This window comes from Callospermophilus lateralis, chromosome 16 (genome assembly GCF_048772815.1).
Source record: "Callospermophilus lateralis isolate mCalLat2 chromosome 16, mCalLat2.hap1, whole genome shotgun sequence".
NCBI lineage: Eukaryota > Metazoa > Chordata > Mammalia > Rodentia > Sciuridae > Callospermophilus > Callospermophilus lateralis.
Genome location: NC_135320.1, coordinates 52,035,182 through 52,058,723, shown reverse-complemented (window position 1 = coordinate 52,058,723; position 23,542 = coordinate 52,035,182). Strand labels below are relative to the sequence as shown.

Sequence of the window (23,542 nt, the reverse complement as noted above, 5' to 3'; positions counted from 1 at the left end):
GGCAGCAAAGGATGACGATTCAAGATGGCGAAGGACCTGGATGAGCTCTTGGATGAAGTCGAATCCAAGTTTTGCAGACCCGACCCACTGAGACTGGGCGTGGGCGAGCCGTCCAAAGGCTACGGCGTCACCCACAGAGGCGACCGAAACCGAGCCGAGGCGAAAGAGAAGCTCAGGTTAACGGACGGGAGGGGTGGGCTGTTCTGGTAAAAACCCCAAAACCGCCCCGCCGCCGCTGCTCCCAAACAGCAGTGCCCGTTCCCTCCAGCCCCCTTCGGGTTAGGGCTTAGATCCTTTGTTTCCCACCCTCAATTCAGCGCTAGCTCAACCCGCTGCCCACAAGGATTTGGGCATCCCTCCGCTCAGCGCAGTCTCCGCCCCCGGGCAGGGCCGGGGAAGCAGGGCCCCCCGACGCCCCGCCCCGGAGAGCCTGTGGCCCGGACACTGTCCTTTCCCAGCACCGTGGCGTGCCAGCCCGCGGAGTCCTAAAGCCCCCCAGGTGCCCATCTGGCGCGCCTTTCCTTAGCCTCGAGAGGGCAGCGCTGACCTGGGCCCAGTTTGGGCCGTCTGACGCCGAGGTTACCCTACCCTGTGAGGTACCCTAACAGAACGACCTGTTGTTGCGTCTGATGTCTTCACCCCAGCCAGTGCTTGGTCTGTTTGTTAAGGAAGGAGAAAACGGTTCCGTTCTATCCTGCCATTACCCCCATTTTTTTTTTTTTTAACTCAGAGAGTTAGATGAGATTAGATTCATGACAGAAAGATTAATTATTGTGAACAGAATCTGTATTAATTAGCTCACCGAGTTAAGGAACCCAGCAGATGGCAAACATCTCCGTGGAAATTTGGGGACGGTTCTTAAGTTTTCTGGGTTTTTGACCCAAAAAACTACCTTTCAAATTTGCCAACTTTTTACCCTCCATATAGTCATTACATTATAGGTCACCCTCTTTTGCTGCCTCTCCCCCCACCCAACGAACCCAAAAAACACACACCCCCCCAAATATTAGCATCATGTGAGTATTGTCCTTCGAAGTGATGACTTGGAAGGCCCAGCAGTAACTTAGGCTAGAATCTTTTGTAAATTGCCTCTTGCCTAGAATATTTGGGAAAGGCTTGTGAAATTACACAGAAGCAGCTTTGGATCGGTCCAAAAATGTCATTCTTGCTAATTGTTGTTTGGTTTGCATGTGTGATTTCTCAGAAGTGTTACCCCATTCTATTGCTACCCAAACCACACTTACCTACTATGACATTTGTTTATAAAAATTCACTCTCAGAAGATAAAAATATTGAGAAGATTTTAAAGGAATTCAAAAACAAAAGATCTCAAAATAAGTTGAGTACCAAGCAGCATTTTAAAAAAATAAATGTAGAAACAACTAAAATGACTACTTTGAATGGATCCACTCCCATTTGGCTGACTGTATATGAGAATATCACTCTCATTAACTTAAATATTATCTTGTATGCTGGAATTCCTTATGTACCTTTCACAGCATATCTACACCTACTATCCCTTTCCCACCAAAGTGTTACTTTGCAAATTCTTCTGTTTTAATTTGTTCCTTTTGGGAATGGAGAGAATTTATCAAAGAGCTTTCCAGCCCTGTTCATCTTAGGAGAACTAGCATGCAGGCAGATAGGGTGTCTTCAGAGCAGACAGCTCATAATGGAAAGCACATTCCTGTTTGTACTATTGAAATTCATTCATGTCTTATAGTGCCCCATCCCACATTAGTTTTTTTCAGTAAATTTATAAAAGTTACAGTGAATTAGCACTGTTGTCATTTGTGTTAACACTTTTTATCTGCCAAAGTAGTTGGAAATTATGCAAGACAGCAACAAAGACCCTAAACCTAATACCAAATATAGTCCCTACTTGGTATATAATGTCACATATTAAAATTTTTCCTTGAGCCAAAATTAATATTTAAAGGCAAGGGAGCAACTTATGTTGTGCATTTATTAACAGGAGATGGCCTACCAATTGTACAGCAATATAACCTGTATCTTTTTTGTTGTTGTTGTAGCTGGACACAACACTTTATTTATTTTTATGTGGTGCTGAGAATCGAACCCAGGGCCTCACATGTGCTCAGCAAGCACTCTACCACTGAGCTCCAGCTCCAGCTCCACAACTCCAGCCTCAGCTTGTATCTTTTATGAGTTAAAATACTGAAATTACCTCTTGAAAGGGTAGCTCTGCAGATAATACAGTAAATGATCATGCTGCATCTGAATACCAAAAACAACTGCTAATGTAAAAGACTTTTTAAAAATGATAAAAAGAAATATGTGATTAGTTTTCTCTTTTAAAAAGATTGATATGGGTTAAGTAAAACTGCGGTGGAAATAATAGTTCCAGATGATAAGATGAGAACATTTGAAAATAATATCAGGGCTGGATTGGGCTCAGCAGTAAAGCACTTGCCTAGCACAGGCGAGGTCCTAGCACCACATAAAAATAAATTAATTAATTAAATATAAAAGAAAATAATATCATAGCCTCTTAGATAAAAGAGCTGTAATAATAATAGCTAACATTTATTGAGTCCTGTCCATTTGCTAAGTGCTTTTATATGTCATTTAAACTCCACACCCACCGTGTGGTGAATAATATTATCCTCATTTCACTGACCAAACCAAATAGTTACTTTTCCAGATTCATATTCAAATTAACCAGGACATGATATATCTAAATTTAAGTCATATATATTCTTCTCACTTAATTATGATTGTGTTTATGGTTGTTTCTTTTTTTTAATTTTGAATGTACCTTTTCAGAAGAAACTATATCTTAGGATTAGAATGTAAAAAGCAAGGTAAGAGAGGGAAGCAATAAAAGATTATTAGTAACTGATTAATATTATTATAGCAGCAAAAGACAAAGTATATTGTCCTCTAAAATTAAGAGTTTTGAATTTGTATTATTACTGTTATAAAGCATAAACACACAAAATTGTGTGATCTAATAACAAATCTTATGTGAGCTGCCAGTTTGAATAGAGTATGAATTCATCTGACTCTTGAAAATATGGCTCAACAATTAGGTATTAGGCAGCAGTGTCTGGATTTTCTTAAATCAGCTTAAATTATCTTATCCAAGCAGAATCAAAGAAGGGCTATATTCCTTATGTTAAGAAATTTCAGAGTGCTGGGGTTATGGCTTAGTGGTAGAGCACTCACCCAGCAGTGCGAGGCCCTGGGTTCGATCCTCAGCACCACATAAAAATAAATAAATGAAATAAAGGTATTGACAATTACAACTAAAAAATAAATATTAAAAAAAGAAATTTTACAGTAAATACATTTCTAAAATTAGAGAGATTGAACAATAAACTTGTGTTCTAAAACAAATCATTTTATGATTCAATGAATTTGATTTACACTAACATAAACTCTTAATAAAAGTTATTCTGCTAAAGTAATAGGTATATGGACTGTCCTATATTCCAATCCAAGCCTTTCGTCCCTTGATTTGTATGACATTGAGCAAGCTTCTGAATCTCAGTGCCCTTTTTTCACCTAAAAATTGGGATAATAAAGATCTTCTTGTAAAGCCTTAGGACAGTACTTGCCTGGCATTTAGTAAATATTTAGTAAGTGTTCTCTGTTAAAAAGAATCTCTGTGCAGGAACAGTTTGTATTAATAATCGAGTGATGGCTTTGTCTGGAGAAGGTAAAGAGATATTTGAGATATTGTATCTAACACATTGCAATTTGATCATTTGATTTCATGACCTTTGACTCTTTTAGTAAAGAGATACAGTTATTTGATTTACAATGGAACCCTTTGTTTATAATTTCAGGTCCTACTTAAAATTCTACATATTTTATATTCTCTAAATAAATGCTTGATGTAATTTAGAAAAGTGCATCCCTAGTTTTCTCTTGAATATAATATATAGGTTTATTTCAAGTATGTAATGGTAAAGTACATATGTGAATTTGTATTGATAAACTCTCTTTGTCTCAGCAACTTAGGTTATGGCCATATCAAGAAAAATAATTAACATCACATTTATCCTTCTGTTATCAACTGTAATAGTGGACTTTTTATAAAACTTCTGAGACAGACATTATCTTAAGCTCCAGGTGGGGAGTTTTGTTTGTGTTTTTCTTTTCAGATCAACAGAAACATTAAAAAAAGAAGATGATCTTGACAGTCTTATTAATGAAATATTTGAAGAGCCCAATTTCAACCAAAAAAACTTTGTAAGTCAAGTGTTTTAAATGTGCATTAATTCTTTCATTATTTCAAGACATTTAAAATAGCATGAAAACCTAAAGAAGGCACAGTAGCTATCTATAGTCCTTTTGAATTCTGAGAAATGTAATTACTTAAAGAAACCATTCCACTTAAAGAGATATATAGAACCTGGTGTGGTGGTGCAGCCTGAAGATACTCACAAGGCTGAGGCAGGAGGAGCACTTGAGACATGGGAAACATCAGCGAGACCCTATCTCTTAAAAAAAAAAAAAAAAAGCTGCAACAAAAGAGTTGAAGAGGAAATAAAATATTTATAATATTTGAAACTCTCACTGTTTCCCTCTTCATTTCTTAACAAGAATAAGAAATTAGAAAAGCTGTTAGTGTACAAGGTGTATGGACTGTTTCTCACCCCAACCTCTGCTCTCCTTTGCATTTCTAAACCGCTTCTCATCTTTGATCTGAACTCACAGACCAGAATATTTGTAATCTCTTAGAACACCTTCAAATGCTAAGCATGTTCCTTTCCCTATAGGAACATGCTTAGCATTTTAGATGTAGTGCCATTGCTATTACTACATGTTAATATTTTATTAAATGCTTATATATCTTTTTTTAAAAGTCTATAAAATAACATGACAGCCGCCTACCTACTGAATTAACAGCTGCCCAATTATGGATATGTCTTAATGTTTTTCTGTATTTGCCTCCCCAGATTTTTTTTTTAGAAATGAAAATTAGAGATACAGTTTAAGACCCCTCCAAATCCTACTCTACTGTCTCCCTTCCCAGTGGTGACCACTATCCTTTTCATTCATACTTTTAGATACTTTTATAACTTATACATTAATTATAAAAAAATTTATCTGCACACAATTGTCCACTGTGTAACTCTGCCAAGTTTATTTATTCATTGGTGATAAACATTTAGATTATTCCCAGTTGTTTGTTATTACAGACAGTGCTTCATCAGATATCTTTACATGTCTTCTTTACGCTTGTACAAGAGTGTCTCCAGCCTATATAAAATAAGAAAAGGAATTCCTAGGTCATAAGGTATATTCATCTTCACCGTTTTGGTACAATGTGTGAAAAACATTTGTTTAAATTAGTAAACCAAACATATGTCTAATTTACAAAGACTACAAAGAAAAGGTATCTAAAACAAATATTATTCTGTGGTGTTTTTTTTTAAAGGTAGGGAAGATTAAAATAAGACAGGGAACTGAAAATCACCAGGTTACAGTGGTATTAAGGATATAAATAGGGGCTACTTGTATTTTTGTCAGCCAGACTAAAAATTAAATGACTAGTAATAGCTTTTTAAGGCCTGAATTTTTCTAAATTGAACATTTTCAATTTACCTGAGTAAATTGCCTAGTTGAGCATGTCAACACAATAGCAATATTAAAATATTCTGCAGACTATATCCTAAATGCAGAATAGGTGCATTGTAAGTGCCGAATAGTAATGCTAACTAGTAGTGCTAATTAATAGAAAAAAAAGGTTCATGGTTTTGGTATTATTCATTAATCATCTGAGCAATTCATTATTTATTGACTACCACAGGGTACATATCTGTATATGAGATATTTAGTTCAAGGTGTTTCTGAAAGAGAAAATGCATACTTTTTTGGTTTGGGATATACTAATTTGGGAGTGCTGATGGAATTCTCAGTGGTAGAACACTTGCCTTGCATACACAAAGTCCTGGGTTTGATGCCCAGCACACACACTCACACACACACACTATGCACATTTATACTCAATTTTCCAAGCTTCAAGAATGAAAACAGGTCTATGTAAAATATTTATTGGATGTGGAAAAGAAGTATGATAAATGAGTGTTACATGCCCACATTGTCCTAAGGGGCCATATTATACCCTGAAAGTACTGCTTCTCACCCCAATCTCTGCTCTCCTGTTACATTTCTAAACCACTTCTCAGATCCACACCAGAAAGGCAAGGAACCGATAACAAATATCATCGTGTCCCCTCAGTCACAGTCGTGAGCCTGGAATACCATGATGATACATGAAACATGCTCCCCAAGACAAAAAGACACTCGTGCACATTATTTTTCAGACTCACACCAAATTTTATTCTGATTCTGTTTAACATTAAATAAAAGAGTTAAGAGAATATACAATGAAATATTTTTGCCTCCATTAAACTTCCTCACCCACTAGGTAAAATAAAAACATGTCTCTGCATAGTTTAAATTGCCTTTTTTTCCATCTCACTTCCTTCTCCTTGGCGGTGGTCCTAGTATGTGGTTGGTTCATGTTGTTTGGTACCATATACCAGTTAACACGTAATAAATGCTTGCTAATGATATGATGTTATGTGACCATATAGGAACTACTGTATGGTTATGACTAGGTAGCTCTGCATTTCCCTTGAACATCTGTTGGCTGATACCATTCCAGCTGATCAAAATTAATATTGCTGAAGTTACACAGGAGTTTGGTTAGTTTATTTTTAGTTCAGATGAGCACTATTCACAGCCATTAAAAATGAGTCTGAGGGGTTTTTTTCCCTCCTCAATTGAATTTTTCCAGAATGAAGTTTTAAATAGAAAGCATTTTGTATTAAATCATTGAACTCCAATATTAATTGAAGAGTTATAAAGTGACTCTAAATTTTAACTTGCTAATAATGGCAGTATATCAATTTCCTAGACTAAAAGTCGCATAGTAGTTTCCAAATTCCTCAGGGAGTTCTACTTCCCTGTTGCCTTTAAAGGCTTTTGAACCTTGTTTTTATTTCAGTTATTTAACAATGATGCCACCAAAATTTTTCTGTTAAGACGTTAAAAAAATCCTTGTTGTAAAGTAAAGAATATTAGTTTTCATGTTACATTTCTCTAAGTTACTCTTGGCCTTTTATTGTTTTGTTAACAGAAATTAAAATCTAAATCTTCAGGTAACACATCTGTCAGAGCTTCCATTCAAGGCCTCAGTAAAAGGTAAGTTGAGATGCTTTGATGAATTACACTCTGGTGAACAAACACTATAAGCATAGTCTAGTCTATTTTGTTACCATTTAAACAGTGACACTGAAGAACAAAGCACTGGTTTGGGCCTTCAGGAGAAAGACCTATAGCAATATCTTTATTGTTCTTATGCTCTGTGACCCCTTAGGGTAAAGGAAATTAAATGAGAGATTATTGCTATTGTAAATAATTTTCTGCCATGTTAGAAAAAAAAAGTGTGAACAGTTTCTCAAAATTAATGTTCTGTTATATTCTTTAGTATTTACTTTGTCCCTTATATTATTTGGCAAACACATTTTTCTGTGACTCATTTTAACTCCTGAGTGTTCCAGAATGTACAGGTTATGTCCAATAAAGCAGTGATCCTGTAATAAATACCGCTTCTTTGAAATAGTTAGCTTGCTAGGGAAAATATACAATTTGATTACAAGAACATAGAGTCAATGAGGCCAAATTAACTTCTCATATTTCTTTTTGTTGTAATTTCATGTTTCTCCATCTGTTGAACACGTCTAGTTGCAGCCCAGTGTACCTTGGTGGAAGCACTATTCCATTCGGAATTGGAACAAATACTTCACCGAGGTAGAATGTAACAATATACTTTCTTTCTAGGTTTTTACATATTGATGCCCTGTTGTTAAAATGTAATTCTTATCATCTTGTCTTGAATACATTTTATAATGAGAGATTTACTAGCCAGATGTTTTGTTGAAATGTTTGTTATTCTTGAGAGAAAGCTGTTAAAAACTGGATGCTGGATACAGATTGTTTATTGTGTTGATGCCCTTTTTCTTTTTATTTTGTTTTTTGTTTTGTTGTCATTGTTTGTTTTGGTTTTGGTTTGGGTTTTGTGGTGCTGAGAATTGAACCCAGCATCTTAGGCAAGTGCTGTACTATTGAATTACATCCCCAGCCCTGTTAATGCCCTTTTTTAAGCCCTACTTGAAATGCCTGCATCACTCCAATACTAGCTTGATTGATTTTTTTTTTTCCAGTGTTAGGGATTAAACCCAGGGCTTCATTCATGCCAGGCAATCACTCAAACACCATGCCACATCCCCAGCCCCCTAGCATAATTTTCACAGGGTACCAAGAGAAGGAGCTTCTTCCCAATGTTGGAAACCAGTGGGTAAAGTCTGTGAAGCAACACAGCTACACAGCTTCAAAGAATGCATTAGTCACAATGACTTGGCCATCCAATTAGCCTGAGAAGCTACAAGTCTGCATTACTCAAAAAGTTCTCTAGACTGAGTCGTATGATTGCATATGGACCACATTTTTGGAGGGCTGTTATACTAAGGGAAGTAGAATCTAAAAAGACATTGTTGGAGAGTTGGTAGTATTAGCTTACTTCCTAGAAAGAAAAACTATAGGACAAAAGTGAAATTGGAGTCTGGGGAGGCCCCAGACAAACACCAGGCAGCAAATAGGGTAAGTCCACTGGGGAGGTGCCTGCTTTAAGTGCTTCTCATAAGAATTGACAGCAGTTGAACTATCATTTGTTGAGGACTAGCTAAACAAAGAATTAGGGATACAAACTTGCTTAGAGCAGAATATGGCCTTGTTGCCATCAATCCTGAATTACCTGTGTCAGCTCAACTGGACTCATCTTAGTCATTTCCAGAGCCATGCCACCTCTAATCCAGGCAGGCTTCTGTCAAGTCACTAGGAATTACAGCAGCTTCCCAGTTACCATCCACTTTCAAATTCTCAAATTTCATGCACATAAAGCATTCAAGATAACATCCCCAAAGTATTACTTTGAGCACTTCTCCTGTTCACAAGGCATATGAGTTGCCATTTGTCTCACATTAACTCTAAACTTCCTCTTTTCTCTTTAGTTCCTTCACCTGCCATCAAAGCCTGAGTCAGTATTCCACTTCCACTAGAACACTTGTCATCCTCTACTTGCCACTTACATTTTTCTCCCTCTTGAGTATTTTTACATGGTTCCCTTTCTAATTGCATAGACCCTACTTTAACTCACATACTACCAATTTTTGTTTTCTCATTCTATCTGAACTTCATTTTTCTTTTCTTTTTTCCAAGTGCACACTAAGCCTTGTACTAGTTTACAAAAAAAAAAAAAAAAAAAAAGTAAAACACTGGTCAGTAAAGGAACAGATAAATAAGCAAATGATACCTGGGTATAGCTCCAGTGCCAGAGCGCTAGGCTGGCATGTGCACAGCCCTGAATGTACTCCCCAACACCACAAAAAAATAAAAAATAAAAAAAACAGAAGCAGCACATGATTACACTGGGGCGTGAAGAGGAAGTGCTCCAATGACAGAACACTTTCATCACTCTGCCACTCAAAAGTTGCCAAGCCTTGAGAAGGGACTCTATTCTAAAAATCTCAGTTTGCTTGTCCCTAAAAACTAATCATACTTTATGGAGATATTGTGAAGATGAAATGAAAGAATATAATAAATAATAGCAGTGCCTTCAATGTAAAAGACAGGTAACTACTACAAGTATGCTGGTTTGTAACTGTTATGTCTTATCCAGCGGTCCTGCTTTCTTGCTGTGTTCTCTCTCTGGGGCAAGAAGCCTATATTCTCCTACTACTTTTCCACTTTATCTCAGGAAATACATATCAGTGTTTACTTATAGATGCCTTCTGATTTTAAATAGGAACTTTTAAAATGGTATATTTTACTTTATTTCCAAAGATTAATATTGCATTAAGACTTTATATGTGTAGTCCATTTGTGTGTGTGTGTGTGTGTGTGTGTGTGCATGTGTGCATGTACCCACTTTGATAAAGTTCTGCCATATAGGTGTCTTGTTTTAGATGAAATTTCAGTAAACAAAAAAACAGCCTATTTTTGTAGCTTACAGATCCTATCTTATAGTGTTGATGAGTGAGGATGCCAAAATGTATCAAATCCTATTCCTACAATAGGAGATACTGTGTGCTTACATATGCACAGATAAATGTGTATATTCATAGATATTTTCTTCCTCACCCATCACAAAGATAAAAATGATCAGCTGCTCCTTTCATGACATAGAATCTACACATATAAAAAAATACATTTATTCATGTGCATATAAAACATTCTATGTGTGAAATCCTTTCTACTTTCCAAAGAACTTTTTATGTATGCATGTTGGTTCACCTGCTCCACAGGAAAAAAAAAAAAAAAAGATTAACTAGAGCAAAAATTTTTAATTCCATTTATAAATGAGATTGAAATTTTGGTGTTAGGTTCATTAAGCACGTGTTAGCCACCAGCTAGGTCCTAGGAATTCAATGAATAAATTATGGTGAATAAATAAATAGATATTTCCCTACCCTCAATAAGCTTCCAGTCTAAGTGAGGAGATAAACTTTAGTTATTTTCACAAATGTACTTAATTTCCATCTAATGTGTGTATAAAGGGAAAGGATGGGATGCTATAAGCATAGATAATGGGCACCCTAACTAATATGAAGGACTAGGGAATGCTTCCCTAACAGATAACATTTAATCAAACCACAATATGAAAAATGAGAAGTTAAGCAGAGAGGGAACTATTAGAGCCAGAGGATATACCATGTTATAAGATCCTTGAGATGGGAAGGAGCTGGGCATGTTGAAGGAGGAGAGAGCTGCCAGGTGGACTAAAGCATGGTAAGTGGGGGAAGTAATGGCTCCTAATAGAGCTGGAGAGTCCAGAGGCATTTGGTTTGGGGTCCTAGAGTCCTTTGAAGAATTTTAGAGAAAGTATGTTCTATATGCAGTTGAAGCCACTGGGGGCTTTGGGGGGTGTTTTGTTTTTGTTTTGTTTTGTTTTTGGCAAAATAGGGTGACATAATCTGATTTCTGTTTTGAAAAAAAAAAAGTCATTTGGGTTGTTGTATGCAGCATGGCTTGGAATTTGGATGGTTAAAGATAGAAAAGGACACAGGGAGACTAGTCAGCAGGCAGTAGGTGCAGTGGTCTAGGAAAGAAAATGGCAGCTGTGACGTAGTGGTGGCCGTGGCTATATGGGAAAAATATAAAATGTGAGATATTTAGAATATAGAATTGGCAGAATTCTGTGGCTTAATGGCAATAGTAGATAAGGAGGAAAGTTATTAAAAATGTCTCCTGGGTAGTATAGTGTGCTTTGCCCAGGGTCACATCCATTTTTACAAAGCAAGGACTCAGATAGTAACTTGATTCCTAACCCATTATACTTTCTAGTATACCAGTTTGCAGCATGTAGTATATGTAAGAGAAAAGAATCTTAACTGCTTTTGCTATTACAGCTGCTCTTTTTTTCAAACTGTTCAACTATCAAGACTCCCTAGTCCCAATGTGTCAATCTGATAGGATTTACCTGAGAACTAGTATCCTGGCAGAAGATGATATTAAGCTGTATTCTGGGCATTCCCACCACAAGCATCTTTAAAGCCAGTTCTACTTAGTAGGGCAAAAGGACAAAGCTGTTGGTTTGTCCTTTATTGTGTATTCCCTCCGCATTTTAGAGGGGAAGTCTGGCAATTTATCTTTCACTGGAATCATGAATTTATATTAGATAAGTTTTTATTTACAGATAGTCCTGATTTACAGTGGTTTAACTTAAGATTTTTCAACTTTACAATAGTGCAAAAATGATATATATTCAGTAATCATACTTAAGTTTCTAAATTTTTCATCTTTTCCCAAGCTGGCAGTAAGTGGTGTGACTGTCTTTTAGTGGTGGCAGCGACCAATCCACAGCTCCTGTCCAGTCATTAGACAAGAAGCTGAACAGTCAATACTCTGCAGTATACTGTGGTGCTGAGCTGTGATGTTTGGTGGGCTATGTGTGTTAAATGCATTTTTAACTTAGCATGGGCTTATCAGGATGTAACATCTTTGTAAATTGAACAGCATCTGTATATACTTATGAAAGAGAAATATATTTAAGCCCTGAAAATAAGCACTGATATGAATGCCCATTGTATAAATTGAGTCTATTTGTCCTATTTATTTGAGTTCTGGATAAAACTCTGGTTTAGGGATAATGCTAAATACTTTAGAGTAGAAAATGTTTAATCTTTTGCAGAGTTTGTAGAAAAGAGAAATACACTTGAAAGTGTGGTGATATTAATAGTATGGATAAAAACCAAGGCAATATTTTCAAGCCAATCAAATTTTACTCTATTAATTATTTCTAAACTACTTATAAGACTAAATTATTCCATAGACTAGTACTCATTATGATCTAATAGAGTGAATCGTAGCAGTGGAATGATTTCTTAGCTGCAAGTTAGTTTTATTTTTCTCACAGGATAGTGTTTGTGGGAAAATATGGTAGTGTGAATAGATTTGAATAAACTACTAAATTTTAAATTAAAAAGCTGTATTTAACATTATGGTTGAGATTTTACACATACAAAATGTCAGGTAAGTCTAAATAATAGTTCCCACAACAGCAATAATTCATCCAAATTGCACATATGTATTAAGGCATTAAAGTTAACACTCTGTGCAGTCATGTAATAAACTATATATGCATAAGAAAGCGAGTTATGGTAGCTTTGGGAACCATCATTTTGCATTTCCTGACTTGTACATTTAAAATCTGAGTTCAAATGGGTACCAATGTAATTGTGTTAAATTTCCATGCATACAAATACAGCTGCATAAATTGCTAACAGATTAAAAGAAATAGAGAACTGCTTGTGAAACTTGTATAGGTTTTTAATGTTTGATTATTAATAATATTTTTAGAAATATGAAGCATTTTCAAACTTTCAGGCCAAAAACTATTTGCAGTTTTGAAATTAACATATTTAGGCTTCAGATAAATAAGTGGGAAAAATATAATGATGGGTTTTGTTTCATTTTGTTTCAGAAACATTATATGCTTATTGAAAAATTAAATTTTAAAATATATAAGAACATAATAATCTCCGTCCTTCCTTTTCATTCCCACCACTCATGAGCCAGCCAGTATTGGCTTTGTAGTATATAGCTTTCTACCATGTTCTTACTATTTTTTGCCATGTTCTTACTAACTTCTACCTCTACAGGAACTTACCACCTCTACAATAAATTTTCTTCTTTGTTGTCTTTTCCCAAAATAGGGTCATGCTGTATCATATGTTAGTTACTATGCACCTTGCTTTGGGTATCCCTCCAAGTCAATAGATAAATCTAAGTAATTCTCTTTGTCAGCTACCTAATGTACCTTATATAAATATACTGCCTGTTATTCAGACTTTTCCTTTTTATGTATAAGGAAGGAAGATTGTGGGGATTGAACACAGGACCTTGCACATGCTAGGGAGGTGCTCTAGCAGTAAGCTATGTCCCAGCCCAGTCTTTCCCTTTTGGATATATACTCAATTAGTAAAACTTCAACAGTAATAATGTAAACATTATTAAGATATGTACTTATGTATTAGTGCTTTTATTTATATGTAATAAGTTTCCCAAAACAGGATTAGTATTACAACGATTAGATATAATTCTAATTTAAAACATAATGCCAATTTTTTTCCCAGAGTGTCATATCAATGTTACATACCCACCAGAAATATATGAAAGTGCTGATTTTAACTTAATTGGTTAAAAAGCTGTATTTCATGGTTGCTTTACATTTTAATCCTTTATATATATTATCTTAATTTTTTAACAAATACTTTGTGCCAGACTTTACCAAAATTAACTCATTATGTCCTCATAATAGTTCTATGAAGTATGTAAATATTTCCATTTTACAGATAATAGAAACCAATTCACAAAGAAGTTCAGTTACTTACCTACAGTTGCACCCTAGTAAATAGTGGAAGTGGCATTTGAATCCAGTTGCTCTACATCTGGAATCTATGCTCTTTACCCTTCTTTGCTGCCTATACTAATGTGATGATGATTTTTATAGATTTTTTTCTTTGTTGTCATTTATAAACATTTTTTGTATAGGACAGTGTTGTGTTGAAAGTGTTTTCAACTCATTACTGATTTTTTCACATTTTTATATCTTAAAATTTCTTATTTTCTTTTAATGTTTATGAACAAATTTGTTCTAGCTTTTAAACACTTCAAAGAATTGAGGTTTCTTTAAACTACAGAATTACTATACAAATGAAACTGTTTACAACAGCAACTCATAATTCTTTTATACTTGCTTATATTGTCATTTTACTCCTAAAGTTACTGTATAGTATATACATAATTATGTTTTAAAATTGCTTATCACTTCAATTTCTCAGATATTCATTGAGTACCTATTATGTACTAAGTATCATTCTAGCAGTTCTGCCCTCTCTCCTCAACACCATCAGAATTTCACTCTACATTGCATCTTTGCCATCAATACAAACATGCTCTTTCCCTCCCTTCTTAAAAATAATTTTCTTTAAATGAGAAGTTTTTAAAGAAACTACTCTGATATACCTTCTCAGTGAGGTCTATACAGACCATCTTATGTAAAATTGCAACCCATCCCTTACCGGTATGCCTAGTTTTCTTTACCCTAATCTATTTATTATTTCATTGAATTTTCACCTTTTAACATACTGTATAATTTAGTTTTATCATGTACTAGAATCTAAGCTCCATGAAGACAGAATCTCACTAGCACATAGTAGGTTCTTAGTAACTAGTTTTAAGTGGGTAAATGAATGTACACATGCCAAGTAGTGGGGAATCAGAAACAAATAAGACACTGTCCCAGCACTGAAGGAGTTTGTGGGAGAGATTAATTGCAACGTAGTGTCATCACACATTCTTTGATCAGAAGAATTCCTAGAAATTTCAGTAGGAAGAAAACCATTTAATAAGTTAGCTTAAGTGAAAAGCTTCCTTAGACACAATTTTAAAACCATTGAATTGAATTAAAACCACTTTATGTCTGTACAATATGTATGTATGCATGTATCTGTCTTCAAGATGTCAGTAAAATAGGTAGGTGTGTACAAAAAAACTGAAAGTTTAGAGATGTAAACAATTATTAACATCAGATTAATCTGTATTTTTCTGTAGTTTATTCAATAATCTCTAATATGTGGTATGTCCCAAGAATAAAACCCATATTTTCATATTTAAACATACCAATAATCTTTAATACACACACACACACATATATAATTTTTAGTTGTAGATGGACAAAATGACTTTATTTAATTTATTTCTTTGTGGTGCTGAGGAGCAAACCCATGCCTCAAGCATGCTAGGCAAGCGCTCTGCCACTGAACTGCAACCCCAGTGCTAATACACATTTCTTTTCTCCAAACAGAGCATGTGACCATCTGCGTTGTATAGCCTGTGATTTCTGGATAGTGAACTACAATGACTATATGTGGGACGAATCATGTGATTATCTGTTTTTTAGGTATGTTCCCAAAGTACTTCACTCTATGAAAAACAGTACTAAGGACTTTATATTTTTCATTTTGCTGTATTGTCCTTTTTAAACTTGGCCAGATCATGTGACCTGCACCTTTTCAGTCCATCTCTTCCTTTCTATCTGTCTGCTGTCAGCCTAAACAAAGATGTGTTACTTCTTGATGTGAATACATAGCCTCCTCACTGATTTTCATGCCTACAGTCTCTTATTTCAAACCATCCTTTCCTTGCTCAGAATTAAAGCATGACTCTGAATATGCCATTATTCTGTCCAACACCCTTCTGCTCAGAGAATAATGTTCAAATTCCTTAGCAGGTAATTAAGACCCTTGTTATCCAGCCTTTGTCCAGCTTTGTCTTTCCACAATATACTTTTTACCTTTGCAAGATTTTACCTCCATCACAGTACTCAGTGTCCCCATTCCCTCTGACTGTGCAAGCTCCTCACCTCCTGGGACAGCTGACCACCATTTTACCTACCCAAACTCTTCCTGTCCCTTAGGGACAATTTATCATGCATCTTCCTGATTCCCTCACCTCTCTCAACTTGGAAGTAAACTATTCCTTTCCTTTGTGTCCTCAGCTCTTACTGTCACATGAAATTGAAGATCTTAGATTGATATATGGTTACCTTCCTCCATATGGTCAGAACAATGGCTTCTTCATTTTTATAATTTGTACATTTTTATATACTTCCAAAATACTTAATATCATTAAGGTGTTACAAGTTATAAAAGTGTGTTTGAACTAACTATAAATTCATATCTGCAAATAAAATTGAGTTAAAATTAATAAGTATGTGTATCATGCATTTTGGGCCTCCCCGCAGACCTGTGTGTAAACAAAGACTGTTTTCAGATACAAGTAATCAATATATATTATATTACCTTTCAGTTGCATAAAGTAAAAGATGAGAGGGCTGGGGGTATAGTTCAGTAGTAGAGCATGTGCTTAGCATGCACACAACACCCTGGGTTCAATCTCCAGCACCATCAAAAAAGAGGGAAAAAAAGAGGATGAAGGCTTCCTACTCCACCTCTTCTGGCAGCCATCGTCCTCAATAAGTTCATTAGCATCTCTCCTAATTTATCAGTTTTTAAACTTTTTTACTTCAAAGACCACTCACTTCAAAGAACAACTCTGAATCCTCCTCACTCACACATGCACTCACACATACATACACACAAATTCACATATACAAACATATGGGAAAATTATAATTTGGGAGGTTACACAGTTCCCACCCTAGCCCAGTCCCAAAATCCCAGGTTCAGAACCCCTACTCTTAGGTTTAGCCCATTTTTTATTGCCAAAATCAGAAAAGTTAGCTTTATCAAGTTTTGGTTCACTTTTCTGACTTCTCTGATATTTACTGTCTTCCGGCTAATCTAATAAGTGATTAATAATCCCTGTATGTTACCAAGATGGACTGTAAATTTTTACAAAACCATTATAGGATAATAAGATGCATGTAACATCAAAACAGTGTCAAGCACAGGCATAAAGTAAGCAAACAGGTGACTTCATTGGTACTTGAGGAATTTACAGTGTCTCAATCTGAGTAAAAACACCACTTGGCTTAATCTAGATTTTTAGCAGCATGGCTTAAAAAAAAACTTGTGTGTTTACATAAAAAATAAATACGAGAAGATTTATTATTCTATTAAAATTAAGTAATTATTCTTCAAATCAGTGAAAAATATGATCTCAGCCCTCATGCTTAGGAATATTTGGGAGATAAGAGAACAGAACAAGTAAACAGTAAGGCCATCTCAAGCAGACGTAGATCATTGATGCGGTATTTATTTTGCACAGATTATTAGCAGTTCTTTTTCCAAAAACATTATTCAGCACCTAGTTGTGGCACTCTTGGGAACAAGGCTCATAAAGTGAAGAGGACCCAGTTTCTGCTCTTTTTTAATAATTCTCACTTCTGAGAGGGATATATCACAAATAACATCAGAATTTTTCAGAGATAACTGACTACTCTATGGAAACCAAGCTAGTTGACACTCATGGGGATTAATGGAGGGATATTGTGGTAATCAGTGAAAAAGAAATAAGGATCTGGATTATGATAATGAGGTGGGTAAAGAGGAGTAAATGTGATGTATTTGAGAAAGATTCTAGAGGATGTCCTGGCTATGGAATATGAGACACAAGTTTCATTTAGATGAGTCCTACGCTCTGCCTTGGTTTAAATAGAAGGACTATGATAATGTCCATTGAAATTTAAGAACAAATTTAAAGAAAGACGCTATATGTTTGTTTATGGGAGCTGTTAAAAACTCTCTGGAGCTCAGGGAGGAAATGTCATCTGTAGAGTGGTAGTTGAAGCCATGAGATGGACAGTATTACCCACGAGGGCCAACTTGGAAGACTGTGAGTGAACACAGAGGTAAGAGGTAAGGATCATTTTGTTAAGGAGGAAACACTGTGAGGTTTATTTGAGAAGGAAAGGGCAGACATGGGTGGGGACAGGTATTTGCGTAGAGGGGTTCCAAGTGTGTTGGAAAAAGGAGCCTTTTGAAATGCTGTACCTATACTTAATCTAAATTTGAGTGGACTATGCTTTAGTGTATTTATAAATGGTGGATTCAGTTTCTGAAATTAAACTTTTTTGGGGGGGGGAGGGTACTGGGGATTGGACTCAGGGGCACTCTACCACTGAAGCACATCCTCAGCCCTATTTTGTATTTTATTTAGAGACAGGGTCTCACTGAATTGCTTAACGTCTCTCTTTTGCTGAGGCTGGCTTTGAACTTGTGATCCTCCTGCCTCAGCCTCCCAAACCACTGGGATTACAGGCATGCACCACCTTGCCCAGCTGAAATTAAACTTTTTATTTGCAATTTCAAAAAAAAAATGATGATGGTGATGATGATGATAATGAAGAAAAAGGCTTGAATAGGAAAAGGAGGACCACTTCCTCTACCTTGGAGGGAGGGTGGTAAGAAATGGATGTATTCAGGGAGAGCTCACTAGGAAATGGAAGGCTTTTCATATCCCCTGGCCTGATTTTGAGAATGAGAATGAGAATATGATCTGCTGAGGTAAAGTTGTGGAGGGCAAATGAAACTGGAGGAGGGATGGGACTAGTCACTAGGGAAACCAGAAATGGGCAAAAGACCATTTCTCGGTGACCAGAGACAAGTTAAAAGATTAGCAAAGTGCTACTAAAATGCCCATGGAACATAGGGAGCCATCTGTTTCCAGTAGTGTCAGTCTGCACATTTGTCACAGCATGAAATGCTATGCAGTTGTTTTATTGCCCTATTTTCACAGATGAAGGAAATAAGTGTATCCTAGTTTTGACAAGTTCTAGAACTTTATAAAGAAACATAAGCTATACTTATTGACACCCTGCCATTATAGCTAAATAAATGTTTTTATTTTTCTATTAAATCATGTATTTTAAGGGGAAAACAATGGAATCATTTTTAAACTTTTAGGATATGTTTTTCTTTAAAGTACTTAAGTGGCCTAGCATGTGTTAGGCCTGGGTTCAATGCCCAACACTGGAAGAAAAGAAAGAAAGAAAACCACTTAAATGTATTAATTAGTTATCTCCTTGGATATTCATGATTTTTATTCCTAAAACCTCTAATTAAGGATTTAATTAAGTACCAAATGTTAAATTTGTCCAAAAATTTAATATTTAATATTTGTTTAAATATTTAACATTTTAGTTTTGTTTTGGTTTTTTTGTCGCCCTTCCAATAAAACTTATTAGTTATTCTCCTGGTTCACCATAACTTTATCTAGGGCACTTAGCTGGTCAGAATCTGAGTTTATTAAAATCAGACAAGTGGTATAGAAAAATCAGGTTTTCTTAAGTTCCACCTTCTACCCTTCCTAAATTGTGCCAGAATTTTGTACAATACAGTACTGAATGTTTTCCCCTTTGACCACCAGAGGGCACTTTGGAGCCTGCCATCTATTGCGGTGGTAGCAATAGTAATAGTATTTATACTGGATTTTATTTCACTTTGTATTTTTCAGCATTTCATTTTAATTTGTCCATTTATCTTTGCCATACAATGTTCACATAAATTCAGCACATGAATTTACATTAAAGTCATAATTTATTTTAATAAACTTCTGTATCCTTTTGTATAATAGCAACAAGTCTGTTTATCATTTTTATGATAGTCTTGCTCATTGATTTAGTTATTTTAACATCTTTAATATTTATTTAAGGATAGCATTCACTTTGTTGCTGATAGTATAATAAGAAAATCATTGAAATGAAAGATGCTGTCTGAGACCAATATACAGAAATAACAGGCAATTTTTCCCTTGATTAATGAAAATTTCCTATAGTTAATTCATCAGAAGCCTGTTGCCTTCAGGCTTATTATGCTCTCTGCACTTGCCATAGTGTAGACTTTTGTAGCAGAGGTGTCTGAGGCAGAAGGTACACCACCCTTCTTCCCATTGTGTTCTCACTCATATTGTGTCTGATAGGACAAATCAGAAATTCATCCCTTGCTGTTTTTGTGTTCTACTACAGCATTAATAACCAGGCCTAGGGACTCACCTTTTTAAAGAACTGAATATGAAAGAAATTCTTCAGAAAGTGAACACTGAAGTCTATCTTCTACTAGTGTGAAGGGATCGAGGTTGTTTAGTGTTCAAATATTGTAAAAATAGTAAAATAAAACAAGTATAACCTTTTTCTATAATTAAGCACTAAATAAAACTACTGTGCTAAAACCTTCCTGTTTTACTAATAGGAATAACATGCCAGAATTCCATAAATTAAAAACAAAGTTGGTAAAGAAGAAAGGACCACGGGCATATGCGTGCCAGTGTAGCTGGAGAACTGTTGAAGAACTGACCAACCTGCAGACAGATCATCAGCTTCGCTGGGTTTGCGGTAAACATTGAGACTGCAGCCTTTGACATTCTGACAAATGCCTCTATGAGGGCAGCCTCCAGCCATCATCATGTTTACGTAAAGGCACATATCGTATTATGCCATTTGGAAAAAGACAGTGAATTTCATTTAACTATGTAAATTTTTGAAGATCAAATGGACTAGGGAAGAGAATATAACACTTTAAGAATTAATCCTTTTTGATGATAGATGTTTCACTAAGTAAGATAACAGATATCCAAATTCTTTGCTCATCTATCTCCTGTTTAATGATAGCATTTCATACTAACATATAGCCTTTTATTAGCAACCACTGCATTGACAGCTCAGACACTTGGTATAAACATTCCTTACTTAGAGCATTTAAGGGGATGGAGTTTACCAGGGCACAGAGTCACAGTAGGATTGGTTATGGCACTTCGTCCAGTCACTTCTGTTGTTGTCAAAAGATTATAACTTAGACATCTCAAAAACTAGATGATAAGCAGCTAACAGAAGGGCAGTCAGGAGTTACAGGTATGTTATAAAACACTGCCTTATACCTCAGCAGCTCAAAGCAGTGTATGCACAATAATGACAAGTATGTGTCACCAGTTTTAACTAATTTCTCCTCCTTTTGTTCATTTAGAATTTAAAAGTTACTTAGCAAATATCCATTTATATATATAAAGAATTTTTTTCAATGTACATAAAATCACAAAAATCCTGATATAGGTAGGTCATTGTTGGATTTTCAAGTACTCTAGCCTTTAATGCCTATGATTCTGTCAATTGAGCAAGTAAGATGATTTTTTTTTCAGGCGAGTACATGAAAAGGGAAATAAATCAGGTATCATGTTGGGCTCCCCCTTGATATCACTGAGCAACATGTTTAGAAAATCATGTACCTCAAAGTTTCCAGTTCCCAGCACCCTTGAGAGATTCCAAGGGCCCTGCAATCTGCCAAAAACTCTATACCACAAGTGTATACAATTTGGTTCAAATGTGTAACACAGAACACACTGAAAGGGAGTAATATTTAGCAAAGTTATGATTTCTTGGTCTTATGCTGACTCCATTCCAGCCACTCTTCAAAAGCAAAGAATATCTATCTAGTCATTAAAAGCCTTTTGCTAGCCATGACACATTTGTGTATTTATAAAACTTATATAAGTCTAGCATTGAAATAAAACAAATCTCCTCGTGACCAATGCTCATATTTTTGTATCAAGGACATGTTTATAGATTTTATCTTTCAATAAAATTTTTTACGCCCCAAAACTATTTGTCTTTGTAATTGTGTCAGAAACATAATAGGATTTAGATTGAATTCATCTATTCCAAAAAATTGCAAAACAACAAGATTCATATTCAAAATCTCATGGGATTTGTCATATTAGTCATAAGGGTGATGACTTCTATTGATTCCAATAGGCAAATTTACTAAATCATCAATTTAAAAAATATTTTAACTTATTTTCATTTAGATGGATGAAAATGTCCCTTTCACTTTTTCTTTTTCATTGTAACTATCCTGAAACTTGAACACATTACCTGTGTTTGGCATCCCATAACATAATAATCATAATAGAATTCTGTAATGTCAGAAATGTTTCTATGGGTTTCCATTTTTATTGGGAGTTTATAAGCCTTTTAGTACTATACTATTTTAATCTAAAATGTAGAAAGAATATTACATTTATATATAATTACCTATTGACATTTAAGCTAAAATGCATCTACTTTAGTATCAATATATAAGAAAAGCATAGTTTCTAGATAACTATAATCTTAAAATGCAAACTATAATCTTAAAATGTAAACTCTATAAAAGTTTTAAGATATTCCTATTTTCCCACCTTTAGCAAGTATCTGTTGTAAAGCCAGGTAACTACTTTCTTTGAACTGTAGTATAGTCTCAGACCTCATGCTGCCTAAAAGTGAGTAAATAAATAGCTTTATTCTGTATTTGTTACTTTCTATTTTTTAATATTCACATGGGTATTATTTGGAAAAACTTTGGTATTTTTTAATGTCAACAAGAAAGTTTCCAGCTATCCAGTTGAACAATTTATTTACATTAGGTAGGGAGTAGCATGCTGCAATTTTTTTTATTAAAACAAATAACTAATATTGAGATGTAATAGATATACTACATAAAGTGTTTTACAATTTGTTGGTTTTAGTATATTCACTAAAATAATTGCAGCCATAATCACTATTTAATTTTTGAACCTATTTTGGGACTCTGCTTTTGTCCAGAAGCTCTAGAACAATGCCAAGTCTCTTATTTTTTTTAATTTATTTATTTGTTCTAATTGCTTATACCTGACAGCAGAATGCTCTTTGATTAATTGTACACAAATGGACCAGTTTTTTACTTCTCTGGTTGTACTCAAAGTAGGGTCACACCATTTGTGCAATCATACACGTATCTAGGGTGATGATGTCTATCTCATTCCACCATCTTTCTTACCCCCCTGCCCCATGCCCCTTCCTTTGCGCCCTTTGCCCCATCTAAAGTTCCTCCACTCATCCCATGCCCCACTCTGCAGTTATTTTTAACAAGGATAAGGAATAAACACGTGAATTTTCAGACTGTTGATCCATTCATTACATTGGCATTTCCTAGTAAATTTGAATCTATCCCTACTCAACAATACAACAGTTTTTTTCCCAATGTGTACAAAATTTATGAAGTGATAAAAACCTGGTGGAAAAAACTGAGAATGATGCCAACAACATCAAAAAATAAACCTCGAACAACTCAAGTCCCATGAACAGTGGAATGGGTGAGAAAACTGGGTGACATACACCCTCACAGCAGCAAATGTGCATGCTGCAAATTTAAGAAAGAGTGGGTGTGTACTTGTACATGTGTGTACATGCGTTCATAAAAAAGCATGGTTAGTAAAAGGTACAGGTCCTAAGTTCAAGAACAGAGTAGATTGATGTGATACATATCCAGATGTCAAGAAACTTAGAATCCTTCTTTTCTTGGCCCAAAGGTGGTAGCAACCTCTGTGAATCAGTATCACTTTCCCTACTTTTCTTATTGACCTAATATTTTTCAATATGAAAAAAAGAAAAGTCTTTGTTTCCAAAGTACTATGATGAAGTTCAGCAATAAATTTCAAATATTGATTTTTTTTTTCTCAGCTGTTAAGG

The 23,542-nt window shown here is 35.2% G+C and overlaps 1 protein-coding gene across 2 annotated transcripts; it reads left to right on the top strand.

Annotated features, from left to right (window-relative positions):
- Cfap418 (cilia and flagella associated protein 418) lies at nucleotides 1-21,645 on the top strand. Of its 2 annotated transcripts, none has more exons than XM_076835847.1 (6): nucleotides 1-176; nucleotides 4,131-4,218; nucleotides 7,118-7,182; nucleotides 7,726-7,791; nucleotides 15,407-15,502; nucleotides 20,253-21,645. In XM_076835847.1, the coding sequence occupies exons 1-6, from the start codon at nucleotides 25-27 to the stop codon at nucleotides 20,404-20,406; spliced, it is 621 nt and encodes a 206-aa protein (XP_076691962.1). In that variant the 5' UTR covers nucleotides 1-24; the 3' UTR covers nucleotides 20,407-21,645. The 2 variants fall into 2 exon arrangements, with proteins under 2 accessions (XP_076691962.1, XP_076691963.1); XM_076835848.1 differs by lacking the exon at nucleotides 20,253-21,645 and adding an exon at nucleotides 16,100-16,208 and having other exon boundaries at nucleotides 19-176.
- Nucleotides 21,646-23,542: the final 1,897 nt, after the last annotated feature.